The 20,728-nt window shown below is 43.3% G+C and overlaps 1 protein-coding gene across 1 annotated transcript; it reads left to right on the top strand.

Moving 5' to 3' along the window:
- Positions 1-496: 496 nt before the first annotated feature.
- On the top strand, positions 497-14,768 carry LOC106565073 (protein APCDD1-like). Its single transcript, XM_014131703.2, is given in 5 exon segments — positions 497-1,198; positions 11,697-11,874; positions 12,188-12,707; positions 13,011-13,419; positions 13,422-14,768. Coding segments are annotated over 5 exon segments (1,533 nt in total). The 5' UTR covers positions 497-1,137; the 3' UTR covers positions 13,787-14,768.
- The last annotated feature ends 5,960 nt before the right edge of the window (positions 14,769-20,728 follow it).

The raw sequence follows: 20,728 nt of genomic DNA, 5'->3' as shown, positions 1-20,728 counted from the left end.
TCTCAGCCTCATGGCAAAAGGTGTAGAATAGCATGAGATTATCTTTAAAACAACGCAGGAAGTTAGCTGTCCCCCCACCCAAATCTCTTTAGGCCCACCCACCAATGAATGTCTGGCTACGCTACTGGTGTGTGCGAGTGTATGAAAATTCCAGCCATTTGCATGGAGTGGATCAAAGCTCCTCACACCCGGGGTAGAACCTCCTCAGGGAACCAATTGGCTGGCCTGGGATCAGCCCAAAAGCCACCCACCTCTATTATCCGTCTGTGGGGCTGAGCCAGAGCCCCAGTCTGCCCACTGATCCCAGAACCCCTGCCAACACTGCCCTGGCAGCCACCTTTGAAATCCCAGCAAACCCCCACTTTACCTCTGCAGTGGTCAGCAATGTCAACTCTGCCCTTTGAATGTGTGTGTGTGTGTGTGTGTGCCTCAGCAGTGAGGTGTGATCTGGGGGCTGTGTACTGTGTTGTATGTAGCTACCACAAATTAGAGGCATAATAATTTATAATGTACAGTAAGGCGACCGGAAAAGGAGGGAAATCGCTAAAAAACATTATACATGGTAATTCTCTCAAGTATTAAGACTTTTTCGCTTTATAGACATGTTGGGGATTTGATTGTTTCTCACTTGTGTTGTGGCCTGCAGCTCTTTCTTTGCCCTTTTGCAACTTACTCTAAAAACTCCCAGAGGCTTCAGTTGGAGAAGTTTTAAACTCTCTTTTATTCTCTCTCTCGCACACTCACTCCTCTCCGCTCAAACCAACAGTCAGACGGGAGCACACACACAGCCACACATGCACAGGACGCAAACAGAGTGCAGCCCAGGACCAAGATAGACAACTGAGAGAGAAATCCTCTTCTCTACCACTGAGTTTAGTGTGAGGAGGTTCAAGCAATTTATTCTGACTGAGTGGACTGCATTTCATACCATGGGAGGACAAGCTGAAATAGAAGAAGAAACCAACGAACACTATCTGTAAAGGACCACATTTCAAACTGGATTATTGGGCTTTCCTCTCTCAATCTTTGGCATGGTGATGTCCTAAATTACCAGCACGTATTGAAGAGGCTGCTTGTTCTGGACCACAGTGGACTTTGAGGGTCTTTCTCTGAGTGTGTGTGTGTGTGAGCGGGATCATGTCAAAAGGACATTTCACTCGCCTGTTGAGGGGACTTTGGGTACTGTGGCTGTGGAAAGGTAAATTCACACTTACGCTCTCTCTCTGTCTGTCTGTGTCCTCTGGTTGCCCTCGAGACCCAGTTTTTGTCCACTTACTGTGCATCTGGACAGTAACAGCTTTAACAGCCAAGCTTCAAATGAAACTGAAGCCTGATTATGTGCATATGATTCCATGATGATAGCTGATTTATATTATGTCAATTATGGTGAATCTTCACCAAAATGTAATATTTTCAGAAGTCGATTTTAAAGGCTACATGTATTCATTTACATGTTATTTAATTCACTGAACTGGGTCATGATTTCAGATGAAAGCCTACTTTGATGGTTTATTTATTTAACTTGAGTAATCAGATTACATTGCAGCACCATGAATTTGATACAATTTTTTCCCATACAGTTTATGATCTTTAAAAATATATTTAACATGGATTAAAAAATGTATGAGAACGTATATCTAAAGCACATTGCTTTGAAACTATTGCTGAGAATCAGATTCCTCAAAAACATAATCTAAGGTGAACTGCTTTTTCTGCGCTGTTTACCAAGGTGTTAAAGGATAGCTTAAACACTTACAAAAATATGAATCATGTATGTTTGACCTGTCTTTAACAACTTGTTGCTAGTTGACTCATCCAAAGTTGTAACAAAGCAATACAACTGGATGATTGCATACATAATCAGTGATCAAATTAACTAGCGAATAGCTCGTTTATTTTTACCGCTAGGGCTGTCGTCTAACTGTTGAATTGCTGAAATTTTGAAATCACTGTATCAGAAGTTGTTGAAACTTTGAGCAGGTATCCACCATTTAAGGGGCAGTAGTTAAAAGCATCCAATGGTTCACAACAGCTGATCTGCTTTCGAAATGTTTGTTAAACTTGTCTGACATGAAGTTAAATTCAGAGAACAATTGACAGTGCCTCTAACAGTGTGTCTATCAGAAAGAGCATGGAGTGGACATTACATTAAGAGAAATATGCCGAGGACTTTAGCAATGATGCAACTTGTTGATGAAAGATTAAAATCATTGTAAAAAAGTCCCATATTTAAAGTTATTATAACCTTGTAAAAACACTGCTTACTGAAATTAGATTAGTGAAGAATAAGTCTGTTATCAAAGGCTATCATTCTCTCTCCAGAGAGACAAACAGCATAGTAAGCCCAGGAGTCCTTCTTGAAAAGCCTTCTTGAAAAGCCTTGCATGGTTCCCCAGGAGCAGGGAAGCGTTGTCCTGGAACTAATATTGCCATTATGGTAATAGATGGAATAACAGGACACTACCATTAACTGACCTACCTCAGGATAGCGTTTAGAGTTGATTTTCCTCCCAGTAGCCTTGGGGGAGACAAGCATTTTGCCCGTCAGGGCCCGTTAAAGTGATGCGCAAGGAGACGGCGGGAGGCATCTGCCCACTCATAATCATCGTAATACACCCGCTGCTCAGGGCCAATAGATTGGTATTTGAAGAGCTGTTTTTCATTTTGCTTCTGCTCAAGTCAAGTAGGGTAGACAGGAGCTTTTGAGTCCCTGGGCCCAGACACATGCCATGAGTCTAGTTTACACCAAAACCCAAGGGACTTTTTCTCATTGTTTGTAGATTAAAGTTGTTATCCAAGGAACTCCCATTCACTTTCATTAGTGGTTGGACATACAGTGAGCTCTAAAAGTATTGGGACAGTGACCATAATTCCAAAAGGTTTATGAAGTGAGACAAAAATGATTGGTGTGAAAATCACACAATTAATATAGGATAAGAATCCACAGCAGACAATTAAGTAAGCAATTATGTTATTTAGAACCATATACAGTGAGATCCAAAAGTATTGGGACAGTGACACATTTTTTGTTGTTTTGGCTCTGTACTCCAGCACTTTGGATTTAAAAATAATATAATGACTATGAGGTTAAAGTGCAGACTGTATTTGGTCCCACATTCATAGCACGCAATGATTACATCAAGCTTGTGACAGGTGGTATGTTAGTCTCATGACAATCCCACGCAAACAATGCAAGACGACTTCATTCGAAAGGGTTTCCAAATAGACAATAACCTAAGCAATGACTTAAAGGAGCAATGCAGCTGTTTTTTTTATACAAATATCAAATAATTTCTTGGTAACAATAAAGTACCTTAGCGTAAAAGATTTCCATTTAAATGGACAAAAATTGCTTTTTAGCAAAAAACTATTTCTCAAGCAAGAATTTTGCTAGGACTGGCTGGGAGTGAGTGGTCTTAGTGGAGAGGGAGAAACTGAAAACTTGCTATTATTAGCAGACATGTTTGGAACTCTCTTTGTTATTGGTCTGTTAACCAATTACCACATAGTGATGTCACTATGGAATGCTGAAACTTCGCCCATGCCAACCTGCTGATTAGAAGGTCCTTTGTAGAGTGTATTTTCAATCAGCAAATGTCAGGAAATAACACAAATCAAATTTGTTCACACTTTTGCAGTGTTAGTTTTATCATCTCTTATACAATATGATATGAAACACAGGAAAAACAGAATGTTGACTGCACTGGGCCTTTAGACTAAGAATCTTCCATATTGATTCAGACTTTTGGGCAACTCTACCTTAACGTTGCAACAACACAGCAACAATGTCCAACAATGTCAATACTTGGCTTATTTACATAATTCCAAATTATCTCACCTCTCTCTTAGTTGTACCCCCCTCCCCTCCTCCTGAATCGTATTGGCGAGATATGACTGAGCAACCCTGGATTTAAATTAGACTAAATAGAGTCAAATAGAACTTTGCATGTGATAAACACCATATCATATGAGAAAAGCGTTGACACCCAGCAACTGTTAGAATTTCACCAAACCCAAACAGAAAGAATTAAAGAGATAGTTCACTTCTCAAAAAGGTGAACTATCTATTTAAGATGAAACCAACCCACCAATTAGCTCTAGCCCCATAACGTCAATAGACAATCAACTTCCCCCTCTCTCGCTCTGTTATCTTCTCCACTGTGCTCTGTAAGTAGCCCAGCATGCATTGCATGTCAGGTGCTGACTGTTGCTCTTAGGGATCGTTTCAAACTTTGAAAAGTTGGATCTCTGTTTTATATCCCTGACCCTGAGTGAAACATCCCTATTAGAGTACATTCAGTAGAACCACCCTCCTGGTGCAAAGTACAAGTCTTGCAAGATGGAGGTAGCATAAACCATAGAAATAGAATTACTAGAATGGACATTCATTTTTTGTAAATTAAATAAATGATGTTTATACGGCCTAAAGACCCTCCTGCTGTAGAACTTACATGCAAATGACAGAGTGAAAGCACCAATCAGAGCTCCAGTAGACTTGCAATAACAGCCACTGAATTCTCAGAGCTCAGAATCCCGATTTCATCCCTGCCTTTCATCCCTTCCATCCCTAACATTCCTATCACCCTACTCATCTCACTAACCCATCTGACCTCATTCATTCAAATGTATATCACCTGTGTATATATTTATATAACAGTAGCCACCGTCTGGTTCCATAACGTCACTGGACTTTTTGATGGTAAGCTCCTGCCTTCACCACAGTGTCTGTGGGTGAATATTGGTAGTGTTTGGAGAGAGGAATGTGCGGAGTACTGTTGGGTTAATAGGAGCCAGAGTGAACCACAAGGGAACTGGCAGGCCTTATTGGAAGAACACCCCCCCCCCCCTTCATCCCTTGACTAAATAAACAGGGCCGCCGGATTAAGTCAGGTTTAACTTTGATGAAAAGACAACAATGGGTGGCTATACGACTTGAGGGGACACTCGAGATGGGGAAAAAACAAAACCAACCTGGTGCCCCCTGTGAAACGCCCTTAAACCCATGCAGAAAGACATCCCGATTTGACTGACTTTGTTGTTTCCAGTGAGGATGTCTTAGAGAGAGAGAATTTGAATGGCTGAGGCTGCTATAGCGCGAGGAGGATGTAACAGCTTGAGGAGATGAATGGCTGTTGGTACATTGAAACTTTATGCGTCCAAAATGGCACCATATTTCCTTTATAGTGCACTACTTTTGACCAGGGCCCTTAGGGCTCAGGTAAAACGTGGTGCACTATATAGTATATAGGGTTCCATTTGTGACACAGACCGTCCCATGGTGCCCATGTGATAAGAGGTGCCCATATGTAAGGTCATCATGTATTTCCAATAACTTACCTGATTTAATAAAGGCAAGTAAAATAATTAATAATTTGATATGATAAACATGTTATACCAAAGTCACATTTGATTTAAGCTGCTATATGGATAACAGTGGCGGTTAGTGCCGTTTATGATGAAGGAGGACAACAACAACAAAAATCATGAACATGGCCTTATTTCTATTACAGCATGTTGGATGACTGTCATTCATTTCCATTCACGCAGTTCAATGTAACATCGTAGTTTAGGCTAATACATGAAACATACATTTTCCCTATACTCATCATGAGGTTGCTACAAGCTAGCCTATGAATGAACGTTTACAACATAGGCCACACAGGTCGAGAGAAACATTTGAGATGACAGACAGTGACACATGGACAGACAGTGACACATTCAATACCGCCTTGCACACTCTTGCCTGCAGTAGCGTATATAGGATGTAATCATTAGTCCAACAGTTGTAAAAAATAGTTTCTGTTGGACAAATGCAGGTATGTTAATCCCCGTTTCGTTTGCTTCCGTTTAAGAGACGTTTTTCAACAGAATCGGCAGAATGAATACATCCCTGATCACAGCAGCCACGTTGTATTCATTCTAGCTTGTATGCACTCTTCTCCTCTCACCTTTTTCCTTCGTTTGTGGACTTCAATGAACAACGCATCAGCTGTACGTGACCAGGCGAAAAAACCTTTCCAAACCAAACTATGTCATAACCGCTACACACGGCCTACATCGTTGTTCCCATATTAGCTAAAGTAACGTCCTAGTCAACGTAGCTAATAGAACTAATGCGTTAGTAAACCCGCTACAATCATGCAGTAACGTGTATATTCAGTAAGCAAATACACCAGAGGGCCCCCGGTGGCAATAAATTAATCAAACCAAAAGCTTACCTTGACTTGGAAGAGTTCCAGTGCGGTGTTGGATAGTCATAGCCAGCTAGATAACATAGCATCCCTCTGAGACGGGTGTTTGAGTAACTAAACTATCCAGCTGCATTTGCTAGCTAAGTGAAACTGAAAGTGATTTTTTTTAACGAAATCTCTCTCGCTTGCTTCTCCTTCATTTAAGAAATTAATTTGTTGAAAACTGTTCTACTATTATCTTTCTCTTTGAGGCAACTACTCACCACATTGTATGCACTGCAGTGCTAACTAGCTGTAGTTTATGTGTTCAGTACTAGTTTCATTCTCTGGTCCTTTGATTGGGTGGACACCATTTCAGTTCATGCTGCAAGAGCTCTGATAGGTTGGAGGACGTCCTCTGGAAGTTGTCATAAATACTGTGTAAGTCTATGGAAGGGGGTGAGAACCATGAGCCTCCTAGGTGTTGTTTTGAAGTCAATGTACCAAGAGGAGGACAGAAGCTAGCTGTCCTCTGGCTACACCATTGTGCTACCCTACAGAGTGTTGTTGAGGCTACTGTAGACCATTGCAAAACAGTGTGTTTTAATAAATTATTTGGTGACTTGAATATATTTCGTATAGTTTTATCTAAAAAGGATAACCTTTTCTATGTTTTACCATTTTTATTTTTATGAAATACACTGAGGAGGATGGTCCTCCTCTGAGGAGCCTCCACTGATGGATAAAAGAGCACCTGGGAAATGCTGAGTAAGCTTCAGGCAAACATTACAGAACATTGTAGATAGAAATGTCATGAATAAAGCTGACATGATTCCTGATTCTACATGTCAGAGGGGCATGTTTGTTTTACATATTATATTTCTATCAGTGTTGTGTACTGCTGAATGCACAACATTCCCACCCAGTACACACTGGTTGAATCAATGTTGCTTATGTCATTTCAATGAAATTACACTGAACCAACGTGGATTAGATGTTGAATTGATGTCTGTGCCCAGTAGGTTGAGTATGAATATAGTGGAAATGTTAATGTGTTAGAAGCCTTGTCCCTATGAGGATAACTGAGGATATTTTTTATCCATCTGTACATGGGCGGTGAGATACTTCCCTCTATTAAAGTGTTGCTGCTATTATATCACTGATCCTTGCTGTGGAGGCCAATGCAGCAGTGTCTGAAAAAGCAGCTGTGCTTGATGGGGCCGGGGCCAACTCAACCTGGGAGACAGAGTGTATCTGCACTGTACCACTCAACTTAAGCTTCTCACACACTGACGGACACCCACACACACTGACGCATACATGCAGGCACACATACACGCACATACAGGCAGATGCACATATGCATTTACAGACGCATGCATGCACGCACATCCACACGTGGATGACGTGGATGTCGATTAAGGCAGCCCCCCGCACCTCTCTGATTCAGAGGGAATGGGTTAATGTGGAAGACACATTTTGGCTGAAAGCATTCAGTTGTGCAACTGACTAGGTATCCCCTTTCCCTTTTACCCTACTCCCCCCAGTAATCAGGGGACTGGGAGACTCATTACACCAGACGAAGAAGCTTTCCGCTTTTCCTTCCGACCAACTGCACCTCATCAGACCCCGGACACACACAAAAAAAAAAGAAACAAAGACAGAAAGAGAAAGAAGAAAAGAGAAAATATTCTGAAATCCATCCAAAAGAAATGAGTCGTAAACATGGCTTTTTCATCAAGTTTGCCCCAATCAAGAGGCAGGTGCTAGCTCCACACAAAAGCCATGTAGCAGTGTGTGAAGGAGCTATTCAGGGACAGTTAAAGTGGGTTTTCTCCTCCAGCATTGGAGCAGTAAGACAAGCAGTGAGAGAAAAAGAGAGCGAGGCAAACACACAGAACAGTGGCCACAGGCACTGGGAAACACTCAAGTCTGACAGCAGGCTGGCTGAGAGACTGGCTGGCTGGCGTTGAGCACTCAACTCCCCCACAAGACGTGGGTGGCGGATTAAAAACCGCCTGGATCCCACCTCATGTGTGTTTGCACCTAGACAGGTCCAAATAGAGAGGTACATAAAAAGTATTTTCGCTCGCTTGGCCTCCGGTAGTTGGTGAATGAGACATGAGATGGAGAAGCCCGAGTTGCCAAACCCTAATCACAAACACAAACAAACAAATAGGAGCCCAGAGGTCCATCATAAATGGCATCCCTTTTATAAATCAACGTCTGCAGTGTGTGGGATTGATCCTGTGATGGAATTTCCAGGCAGGTAGATAGATGACTTAGGCTGGGATTCAGACATGCTTGTCTTTCTGGGTGGCAGCTGTAGGGCTGATAGACTAGGGTAATGTCCCAAATGGCACCCTATTCCCTTTATAATGTACTACTTTACTACTTATGGGCCCTGGTCAAAAGTAGTACACAGTCTCTTAGCGCGTATTAAAGTGTTGCTGCTATTATGTCACTGATCCTTGCTGTGGAGGGTAACTTTGGAATGCAGTCTGGGGTTAGACCACACTTGATTCACTGCATTGTCCCCTGGAGTTTCTAACTGTGACCACACGCTGGTCAGATACTACAGGTGAGGCCATTGATGAGCAGAGGCTCATTGGCAGTGCACTGGCACCCTCCATAGGTTACAGCCAGGACTGGTAGTCAGCCAGAAATTACATTAATTTAAGGTACAATCTGCAATATGTACAGCTGTTGATCATTTTAACTAAAGAGGCAATTTGGGATTGATACATGCATTCTTTATGGCTATATGTTTGATGGCTATAACAATGAATTATACTGTATATAGCCATCACTTCTGGAAGAATATAAGTTATAAATACCTCATGAGATTAGTATTCCAATAGTTTTACCAGATCATAACCTAAAGTATAAGGTTGTTTTACTCCATTTTTTGGGGTTAAAAAACAATGCATAGCTTCAAAACATGTTCAATACTACAATTTTCATTTCATGGACTGTCAGTCCTTGCATCCATAGCTCCAAATTGAAAGTGGTTGGTTTAAATGTCTCCCCATTCCTCAGCTTCATAGCAAACCAAGGAGTCGCTGAATAACAAATTAGAATATTCCCCTGACCACAGGTGAAGAATCAGTGGTATTCATTGAATTAAGAAACAACTACCTTAATAATCTAAATTAAGAAAAAATAGATTATGTTGTAAACCTATGGAAAATAAAACTACTACATTACCTTGTAACAAGTCATGCTATAATAACCCCTTTTAGATTAAGTACAATAATTTAAACCCCAGGTTGTACAATTTTGTTTTTATAAAGCACATTTTTTTTTAACTTCTATTATTTTGGTAAACGCAACCATATGTCCCATTGAAATGAGATCCAAGGAAGGAGAGAAACAGAATGACAGCTCACCTGAAAAACACTAGAAAAATTTGGCAAAACAGAGGCCCGAATATTACACCCTAAAAGATTCTTCAGCCATATCTCATAAGTCCTGTCCATTCAATGATGGTGATTCACATTTTCTCTACTAACTTGAAACAGACTTGTCAGATGACCAAAGAGGAACAAATTCATTAATCCTGATTAGTATTTCAGCAAAGTCCTCTCTAGGGAACAAAATGAGTCAGTTTAACGGTGGTTCTTGCCAATAATGGAGACACAGAGAATAAACAAATACATCTTCAGGGAGGGAAAATTGCAACCATGTTTATTCTGCTTTGGACAATTATTTTGTATATTAACGAGACAAAAATCTCCCAAACCAAACATCATGCTGAGCAGAGAGAGTATCTAAGTGAGTCTCGCACAATGCCTATAAGGCAGCTTCAATGGCACGCAGAAACCATTCCAACATCTAAGGAACAAACATCCCTAGGCTGACATTGCCACAGAAAATAAAAGCTGTCGAATTACTCTCCGAAAGATTTAAAGGGAAGTAGATTGGCTGACTGAGTAAACATTGGTTTCTCTCCAATCGAAGAAGTAGCTGAAAAGTGCCATCTAGTAGGATGCCTTGGTGGTGACTCGGGCAGCGAAGTGAGCTTTATCTGGGACAAACATGGGACATAGAGACGAACTTCCGGTAGCCGACCCAGAGAACATCCATAAAGCTGTCCATAAGGGCCATGACGAAGCCCACCTACCCCCGGGGAGAGAGGGAGAACAGACAAAGACAAATCAAATCTAATTTTACTGGTCACATACACATGGTTAGCAGATGTTAATGCGAGTGTAGCGAAATGCGTGTGCTTCTAGTTCCGACTGTGCAGTAATATCTAACAGTAATCTAACAAACTACCTTATACACACAAATACACACAAATGTAAAGGGATGAATATAATATGTACATAGGGACAAAGAAATGGAGAGAGCGAGAGGGACAAAGAAAGAGAGAGAGCAAAAGAAAGAGGGGGGACAACATGAGGACACAGAGAGAGAGAGAGAGAGACAGCATAGGGACAAAAAAAGAGAGAGATGAAGAGGGACTAAGGGAAAGGAAGACAAGACACAGAACAAGAGGGAAACAGATATAGAAAAAGAGAAAGAACAGGGTGGGTGAGGGAAAACTAGTGGGTGTCAATGGGGACTCATCCCCTTGCTGTTTGACGTTTGGCTGGGGAGACTGAAACAGGAGCCATAGCGTCCTATTACCAATGAGTTATCTTCGTGCTGGATATCAGTCCCTCTCCTCACGCTCGTATCATTTGGGTTCAATCAAAGAAATCAACTCGGGCACGATTGTCTTGGTCTCTGTTAAAATTGTGGGCCTTGCTCCATCCAAGGCAGGCCAATCGATGCACATAAACGAGTACATAGATACATCACAATGTGTGGCTATAGCAGTCAAAATAAAGAAAGAGATTGCAGATGTACATGCATCAGATCCCTTATGTTGATAAAATTGAGTAAAATATATTGCTGTTGATAGGAGTAAATGTACCATGCTGTCATGTTTGTGTTTGCTACTCTTGATTGAGCTATGATAATTCCAACACAGTGAAAGTACATAAAAAGTGTCAAAGAAGGGTCTAATTCATATACTTTAATATCTTTCCTTGCAGCCTAACATGTCAAATCATGTCTGAAACTTCAATTTCAATTTCACAATGTAGATATCACACACACACGCACATATTGGAAAAAAGTGAGTTGGAGCCCAGCTGCTGGCTGATAGATGTGTCAAACCTAGAAAAGGTCCTCTTGGTGGATGTGGCCATGGTCTGATTCAAATCTATATATGGCCTGTAATGGAGCCCATCGCATCTCATTACATGGACAGTTACAGAAATGTGAACCCTCAAACTGCTTCTAGTCAACCAAATCTTGTTTGGACCTGAAAAGCCCAGGGAGTGAATATTTTCCTTTGGCTATTAGTTGTTCTGTGTGTAACCCCTGATTTATGATGGATGAGGTTGATAATTATCTTCCAAGCTTATTATTATTTTGCGTTTCTGTTTCGTATAAACAGTATGGGGTAAAAATAAACTGTGTTTATCCGATTGACAGAGTGATAACTGGAAGTGTTCTTATTTTTCTTGGTTCTAGCTGATCTTGTGTCGGGTAGTACGCTCTGGGAGGTACCCATAGATCTCTTTGGATCTTTCTCCAACCACACGACTAGCCTGGAATGGGAGCCACAGTGTCAGTATCCCCACCTGCAGGACGGCATCAGAATCACAGTCGACATTCCCCCAAGACTGGAGGGCAGCTGGGTGTCAACAAGGCAAGTGTTGTCCAAATAAAGTTTAGAACGGTACAGGCTATTTCCTGAATATGTACCATTTATGTCTATCACGTCCTTTGCAATCTAATGATGAATATGGGAAACTCTTCCACAACTGTCACCTTTTTTGTCTTTGTGGAAGTGTGCTCGGTCAATGAGCCTCAAGGTGATTCAGAAGGTTGTTGTTTGCATAAGACACCCAGATAATTAATTATTTCATCACATACCATTAAGGTCATTCAATCAATCATCCATCCAGCTAGCTGCTAAAATGGAACTGACAACCTCCCTTCAACCTCTTTCTCCCGAGTAGATGTGAAGTTCGGCCTGGCCCTGAGTTCCTGACCCGTTCCTACACCTTCTACCCAAGCCGCCTGTTCAAAGCCCTGCAACACTACTACACTGACAGTGGGTGCGAGGAACCCGCATACTCTCTGGTGGTCCGGGGCAAGCTCCGTCTGCGCCAAGCGTCCTGGATCACCCAGGGTGCCACCAAGACCGAGCACCACCTCCACAAAGTGGGCATTGTCATCCACAGCCCAGGTGCAATGCACCAGCTGGCCGCCCGCCTACCCTCCGTGTGTGTGGGCCTCACCTTGGGTGGCATGGTACCCGGGCGCCTGTACGAGCTGTACAACGCCCGGGCAGGGAGGGACTGTCTGGGTGCCTCGGGGTACTCGATGATGGAGTTGGGCTTGGTGAGAGTGGAGACCCAGCATCAGCCCCATGGAGGTCTGGTTCAGGAGCTCTTCCTTGGGGACGTGCACACAGACTGGACCCAGAGGACATACTATCGACCAATGGGCTACCAGCAGCCACTGCAGAATGCTATGGTGAGATTATGGACTCCCCATTAATAAGATACATGTAGATCAAGGCAGGGATTTTATTAAAATGTATTTCAGGACATTGTAAGTGAATTTGGTAATTCTCTCTCTCTCTCTCTATCCATTCTTCATCTGATGCTGAATACCTTCCACAGTGATAAACGAACTAACTGAAACATAAAACAGTGTCCCAACCTCCAAACAAGCATACCACTTTATGGTCAATACAAGGCTTCATATTAACTAGCCTGCCATTTTGGATGACAGTTCTACTGTATAACCCTAATCTTTCTATATCTATTTGACCAGCACCACATCCACCCCTGCCCAGCGTGCACCTTGCTGTTCCGGGCCTCAGAACAGCGCCCTCCCGTGTTACCCCATGTCCCTGCAGCAACGCCTCTGTCCTTGGACGGCCGATGGGTGAGCCAACGCTGCGAAGCCCGGCCCGCCGTCCTCTTCCTCACCCGAGACTTCACCTTCCGCCCAGATGAACATTCCTGGGAAGGCCTCTACCGCCACTACTCGGAACCCACTTGCAGCCAGCCCACCTTCACCCTGCGGGCTTCGGGCCACTACGCCCAGGGAGGCCCCTCAGCCAAAGTGGCGGGAGGGACTGAGTTCGTCTTCAAGGTAACCCGGGTCAGAGTCACCGTTCTGGAAGGGGCCACGGCCAGGGTGCTCAACGAGACCATGCGGGGCAGCTGCGGGAAGGCGGGGGGTGGGAGGTGGGAGTGGAGCAGGACGTGACCCCCACGGATGGGTGTACCGTCCTGGGGATCAAGCTGCCACACAAGGAGTACGAGCTGTTCAAGACGGAGCTGGACCATCGACGGCGCTCTCTGCTGTTCATCGGGGAGAGGCCGACGGATGGCTCCAGCCCTGACCGGCCCCAGAAGAGGCCCACGTCTTACCAGGCTGCCCTGGTGCATTGTAGCGAGGAAGACACCCCCACGTCGCAACGCCACACCAACCAGCTCAAGCTAGCAGCTAGTGGAACCAATAACCTACCACGGCTCCCTGGCTTTGTCCTAGTACTGGTCTCTTTACTGTGGGTTTGGTACTGTGTTCTAGAGACAAACTGAACATTGGAGAAGAACACACAAACGATGGTGGAGCTGCACGCGGTCTATTAGGAAACTCTATGTGCTCCTCCTCAATATCAAGATAATGCCAGACCACATAATAGATGGCCAAAGCCATCTTCAAGAAAACTGTACATAGACTGTCAGTGTATTCATGTTGCATATCTATCATATTATATGTGTATCATTTTGTTTTCTTTTAAACCGGAGATGCCTTTTGGCAAATGTTCAAGTCACGTAAGCGCTCCTTTTCTAAAGAGTGGCAGATTCATACTTAGAAAAGGCGAGCATTTCCTATGTACTTCTCAGTATTTGGTATTCAGACTTACCTTATTCCGTCACGTAACACGCTCTGCAGGTGTGGCTACCTTCTGCGCTCCCAATAAATGTAATTCATCCAATGAAAACCCTCCCCACTTGCTGGCCAACAGATTTTCTCGTGGAATTTTCATTCAATAGGGTTTTCACATAGAGAATGATAGAGGCTTCTAGCTGCCAAAAGGCCCTAAAAGCATGGGGAGCGCCATTGGGGGCTTCCACCATTTTAATGTAGTCAACTTGGTGGGACTTCCAACTTCATTGGCTGATCCCTCCTGGTGACCCCGTTAGAGTTATGTCCAACCAGGTCATCAGGAGGGATCAGCCAATCATAAAGAAGAAAATAGAATACTTCAAAACGGAGATAGCCTCAATGGCGCCGCCCATGCTATCACAGACGCTATGATGGCACAGATAAAAAGATGAGTTCTCTATCAATCTCTATGGGTTTTCAATACATTTACGTTAAGCCATTCCCAGGGTTGGAGAGTAACGGATTACATGGGGATTACAAAAAAAACGTTAACTGTAATCCGTTACGTTACCATCAAAAATATTGTAATCAGATTACAGATACTTTTGAAAAACTACAGTGAGGGAAAAAAGTATTTGATCCCCTGCTGATTTTGTACGTTTGCCCACTGACAAAGAAATGATCAGTCTATAATTTTAATGGTAGGTTTATTTGAACAGTGAGAGACAGAATAACAACAAACAAATCCAGAAAAATGCATGTCAAAAATGTTAGAAATTGATTTGCATTTTAATGAGGGAAATAAGTGTTTGACCCCCTCTCAATCAGAAAGAATTCTGGCTCCCAGATGTCTTTTATACAGGTAACGAACTGAGATTAGGAGCACACTCTAAAAGGGAGTGCTCCTAATCTCAGTTTGTTACCTGTATAAAAGACACCTGTCCACAGAAGCAATCAATCAATCAGATTCCAAACTCTCCACCATGGCCAAGACCAAAGAGCTCTCCAAGGATGTCAGGGACAAGATTATAGACCTACACAAGGCTGGAATGGGCTACAAGACCATCGCCAAGCAGCTTGGTGAGAAGGTGACAACAGTTGGTGCGATTATTCGCAAATGGAAGAAACACAAAAGAACTGTCAATCTCCCTCGCCTGGGGCTCCATGCAAGATCTCACCTCGTGGAGTTGCAATGATCATGAGAATGGTGAGGAATCAGCCCAGAACTACACGGGAGGATCTTGTCAATGATCTCAAGGCAGCTGGGACCATAGTCCCCAAGAAAACAATTGGTAACACACTATGCCGTGAAGGACTGAAATCCTGCAGCGCCCGCAAGGTCCTCCTGCTCAAGAAAGCACATATACATGCCACTCTGAAGTTTGCCAATGAACATCTGAATGATTCAGAGGACAACTGGGTGAAAGTGTTGTGGTCAGATGAGACCAAAATGAAGCTCTTTGGCATCAACTTAACTCGCCGTGTTTGGAGGACGAATGCTGCCTTTGACCCCAAGAATACCATCCCCACCGTCAAACATGGAGGTGGAAACATTATGCTTTGGGGGTGTTTTTCTGCTAAGGGGACAGGACAACTTCACCGCATCAAAGGGACGATGGACGGGGCCATGTACCGTCAACTCTTGGGTGAGAACCTCCTTCCATCAGCCAGGGCATTGAAAATGGGTCGTGGATGGGTATTCCAGCATGACAATGACCCAAAACACACGGCCAAGGCAACAAAGGAGTGGCTCAAGAAGAAGCACATTAAGGTCCTGGAGTGGCCTAGCCAGTCTCCAGACCTTAATCCCATAGAAAATCTGTGGAGGGAGCTGAAGGTTCGAGTTGCCAAACGTCAGCCTCGAAACCTTAATGACTTGGAGAAGATCTGCAAAGAGGAGTGGGACAAAATCCCTCCTGAGATGTGTGCAAACATGGTGGCCAACTACAAGAAATGTCTGACCTCTGTGATTGCCAACAAGGGTTTTGCCACCAAGTACTAAGTCATGTTTTGCAGAGGGGTCAAATACTAACTTCCCTCATTAAAATGCTAATCAATTTATAACATTTTTGACATGCTTTTTTGGGATGTTTTTGTTGTTATTCTGTCTCTCACTGTTCAAATAAACCTACCATTAAAATTATGGACTGATCATTTCTTTGTCAGTGGGCAAACGAACAAAATCAGCAGGGGATCAAATACTTTTTTCCCCCTCACTGTAGATGATTACTTCGAGGATTACTTTTAAATTCAGAAAGGATGTTTGCGGAAAAATCTTTGACACTCATCTGTTCGCTCAATGACATTCAAATCAGCATTGAAAAAAGGCGTTATTTTAAGTTTGTTCCACTTGAGCGAGTCTGACCACAAGTCAGAGACCACTATGATGACACACCAAAGGTGTTTGGTGGATCGCGGGAAAAGAGAAGGAATAGGCTTTTGTAGGCTACAGTCCAAGCTATGTCTTCCAATGGTGTGACTGCTGTCGGCATCCAAAGATTATCCAACTTGAATAAACGCTTGGAGGTAAGGATGACAGCAGTGGTGTAGTCTACGGCGATACGAATATCACTTATTATTGATATCTACATAGTGCATTGATGTGAATCACACTGCTGCTCTCTCATTTAGCTATTTGGGCCTTACGGATTGTGGTTGTTGTGGATGGCTGTTCACAAATCTAAATGTGTATTTGAACCCAATAATGGTTGAATTCGAGAAGTTTAAGCTGCCTATCAATCATTGATTTTGAAACCAGTGAACAGAAAATGCGCTCTTGCAACTCCTGCATAATGCGGATCCAAGCCTATGGAATACAAGTGGGGCTTTTTTTCTTCAGTAGTGCTCAAAGCATGCCATTCCATGAGCGCTGCATTTATTTTTCAACTCGAATCAATGAGCCCAATCAGTCCTCCATGACAACAAAATCACAAACAACAGAGTTGGGCTGGCTAATAAATCCTTAGTTTTGGGGTCATGCTCAGGTAAAACAATTTGGCTAATCTAGATTTCCATATTTCCAAGTCCTATTCTTGAAGATTAATTAAGGGGTATAACACTTATTGGCTTGACTGGAATTCTTGTTTTTAATGTAAAGATTTAATCATATTATTATATCTAGTAGAAAGCGATGGGTTAGAGGAAGCCTACATAACCAACCCATAAAGTAAAATTTAACATCCATATATGGCCAGCTATGTAAACTTTAACATTGATTTATCCGGCAAAAGATGTCGTTCAATTGGTAACATACATTTTTGTCTTCTTCTAATGCCTCTTAAGGGGAAAGTAATCTAAAAGTAACAATGTTTGAGTTTGGGTAATCCAAAAGTTACGTTACTGATTACAAATTTGGATAGATAACTAGTAACAGTAACGGATTACAATTAGAAAGTAACCTACCCAACCCTGGCCATGCCTTTAAATAGGGTGTACCTTTTAGTTAGAATTTTGTCAACAGACTCACTAGAACATATTGCGAGAACGGGCTCCGAATATTAGTGATCAATGAGAAAGCCATCCAAATACATGCATATTCGTATCCGTTTCAGCACCAATTGGTAGAATGAAAATATTCAGATTTTGTAATTATTTAGGTTTTGGAAATAATCTATGAATAATTAAAAAAAACAGGTTTGGAGAGACTTTACACACAAAACACAGTACCAGTCAAAAGTTTGAACACACCTACTCATTCAAGGGTTTTTCTTTATTTTTACTATTTTCTATATTGTAGAATAATAGTGAAGACATCAAAACTATGAAATAACACATGGAATCATGTAGTAACCAAAAAAGTGTTAAACAAACCAAAATATATTTTATATTTTTCGAAGTAGCCACCCTTTGAAGCTGTTTGAGAGAATGCCAAGAGTGTGCAAAGCTGTCATCAAGGCAAAGGATGGCTACTTTGAAGAATATAACATATATTTTGATTTGTTTAACACTTTTTTCGTTACTACATGATGCCTTCCATGTGTGTTATTTCCTAGTTTGATGTCTTCACTATTATTCTACAATGTAGAAAATAGTAACAATAAAGAAAAACCATCGAGTAGGTGTGTCCATTTTGACTGGTACTGTATACTGATTGATAAAAAATAGAATGGTTTGATTCACCCTGAAAGTTGCCACATTCATATCTTCAACCCATGTTAATGTTGGAAGATTAGCGTACATATAATTATAATAGGGAGAATACTGTACAATATAGTAGGCTATACCCTCGTATATTGCCTGTATTAACCATGGAATTGTGTGATTACAAGGGTTCAAACTGTTACAGCTTGGTCTGTACTCCATTCCATAACGATTTAATTAGCCTACCTTTTAAATATTCTCAACTGTTACTAATGATCCATGACGGCATTAACAGAGGAAGCAAATGAAGGTAAACGAAACAATGTAATTAATTGGAATGATAATGTAGGCTATAGAAACTGAAGGGAACTAACAGTAAATTGGCAGTTGAATGTGTGTGGTTATTAGGCTTACTGATGGTCGATACTGATAGTGGCTAATATTTAACATGAGGAAAATATGAAACTGAGAATGTCAGGGTAGCCTAAAATAAAGACATTCGAGAGTGTTTATCCCCAACCTGGACTCATGGGTAGACGTAACATTACATTTACATTTAAGTCATTTAGCAGACGGTCTTATCCAGAGCGACTTTCAAATTGGTGCATTCACCTTATGATATCCAGTGGAACAACCACTTTACAATAGTGCATCTAAATCTTTTAGGGGGGGGGTTAGAAGGATTACTTTATCCTATCCTAGGTATTCCTTAAAGAGGTGGGGTTTCAGGTGTCTCCGGAAGGTGGTGATTGACTCCGCTGTCCTGGCGTCGTGAGGGAGCTTGTTCCACCATTGGGGTGCCAGAGCAGCGAACAGTTTTGACTGGGCTGAGCGGGAACTGTGCTTCCTCAGAGGTAGGGAGGCGAGCAGGCCAGAGGTGGATGAACGCAGTGCCCTTGTTTGGGTGTAGGGCCTGATCAGAGCCTGAAGGTACGGAGGTGCCGTTCCCCTCACAGCTCCGTAGGCAAGCACCATGGTCTTGTAGCGGATGCGAGCTTCAACTGGAAGCCAGTGGAGAGAGCGGAGGAGCGGGGTGACGTGAGAGAACTTGGGAAGGTTGAACACCAGACGGGCTGCGGCGTTCTGGATGAGTTGTAGGGGTTTAATGGCACAGGCAGGGAGCCCAGCCAACAGCGAGTTGCAGTAATCCAGACGGGTGATGACAAGTGCCTGGATTAGGACCTGCGCCGCTTCCTGTGTGAGGCAGGGTCGTACTCTGCGAATGTTGTAGAGCATGAACCTACAGGATCGGGTCACCGCCTTGATGTTAGTGGAGAACGACAGGGTGTTGTCCTGGGTCACGCCAAGGTTCTTAGCACTCTGGGAGGAGGACACAAGGGAGTTGTCAACCGTGATGGCGAGATCATGGAACGGGCAGTCCTTCCCCGGGAGGAAGAGCAGCTCCGTCTTGCCGAGGTTCAGCTTGAGGTGGTGATCCGTCATCCACACTGATATGTCTGCCAGACATGCAGAGATGCGATTCGCCACCTGGTTATCAGAAGGGGGAAAGGAGAAGATTAATTGTGTGTCGTCTGCATAGCAATGATAGGAGAGACCATGTGAGGATATGACAGAGCCAAGTGACTTGGTGTATAGCGAGAATAGGAGGGCCTAGAACAGAGCCCTGGGGGACACCAGTGGTGAGAGCACGTGGTGCGGAGACAGATTCTCGCCACGCCACCTGGTAGGAGCGACCTGTCAGGTAGGACGCAATCCAAGCGTGGGCCGCGCCGGAGATGCCCAACTCGGAGAGGGTGGAGAGGAGGATCTGATGGTTCACAGTATCAAAGGCAGCAGATAGGTCTAGAAGGATGAGAGCAGAGGAGAGAGAGTTAGCTTTAGCAGTGCGGAGAGCCTCCGTGACACAGAGAAGAGCAGTCTCAGTTGAATGACCAGTCTTGAAACCTGACTGATTTGGATCAAGAAGGTCATTCTGAGAGAGATAGCAGGAGAGCTGGCCAAGGACGGCACGTTCAAGAGTTTTGGAGAGAAAAGAAAGAAGGGATACTGGTCTGTAGTTGTTGACATCGGAGGGATCGAGTGTAGGTTTTTTGAGAAGGGGTGCAACTCTCGCTCTCTTGAAGACGGAAGGGACGTAGCCAGCGGTCAAGGATGAGTTGATGAGCGAGGTGAGGTAAGGGAGAAGGTCTCCGGAAATGGTCTGGAGAAGAGAGGAGGGGATAGGGTCAAGCGGGCAGGTTGTTGGGCGGCCGGCTGTCACAAGACGCGAGATTTCATCTGGAGAGAGGGGAGAAAGAGGTCAAAGCACAGGGTAGGGCAGTGCGAGCAGGACCAGCGGTGTCGTTTGACTTAGCAAACGAGGATCGGATGTCGTCGACCTTCTTTTCAAAATGATTGACGAAGTCATCCGCAGAGAGGGAGGAGGGGGGGGGGAGGGGGAGGAGGATTCAGGAGGGAGGAGAAGGTGGCAAAGAGCTTCCTAGGGTTAGAGGCAGATGCTTGGAATTTAGAGTGGTAGAAAGTGGCTTTAGCAGCAGAGACAGAAGAGGAACATAGTAATTGTAAATCTGGAGCGCTCCAATTAGTATGATACATTTCAGAAAGTATTC

Source organism: Salmo salar, chromosome ssa12 (assembly GCF_905237065.1).
Source record: "Salmo salar chromosome ssa12, Ssal_v3.1, whole genome shotgun sequence".
Taxonomy (NCBI): domain Eukaryota; kingdom Metazoa; phylum Chordata; class Actinopteri; order Salmoniformes; family Salmonidae; genus Salmo; species Salmo salar.
Note: the sequence above shows the minus strand (reverse complement) of the source record. Positions and strands in the feature narration are given on the sequence as shown.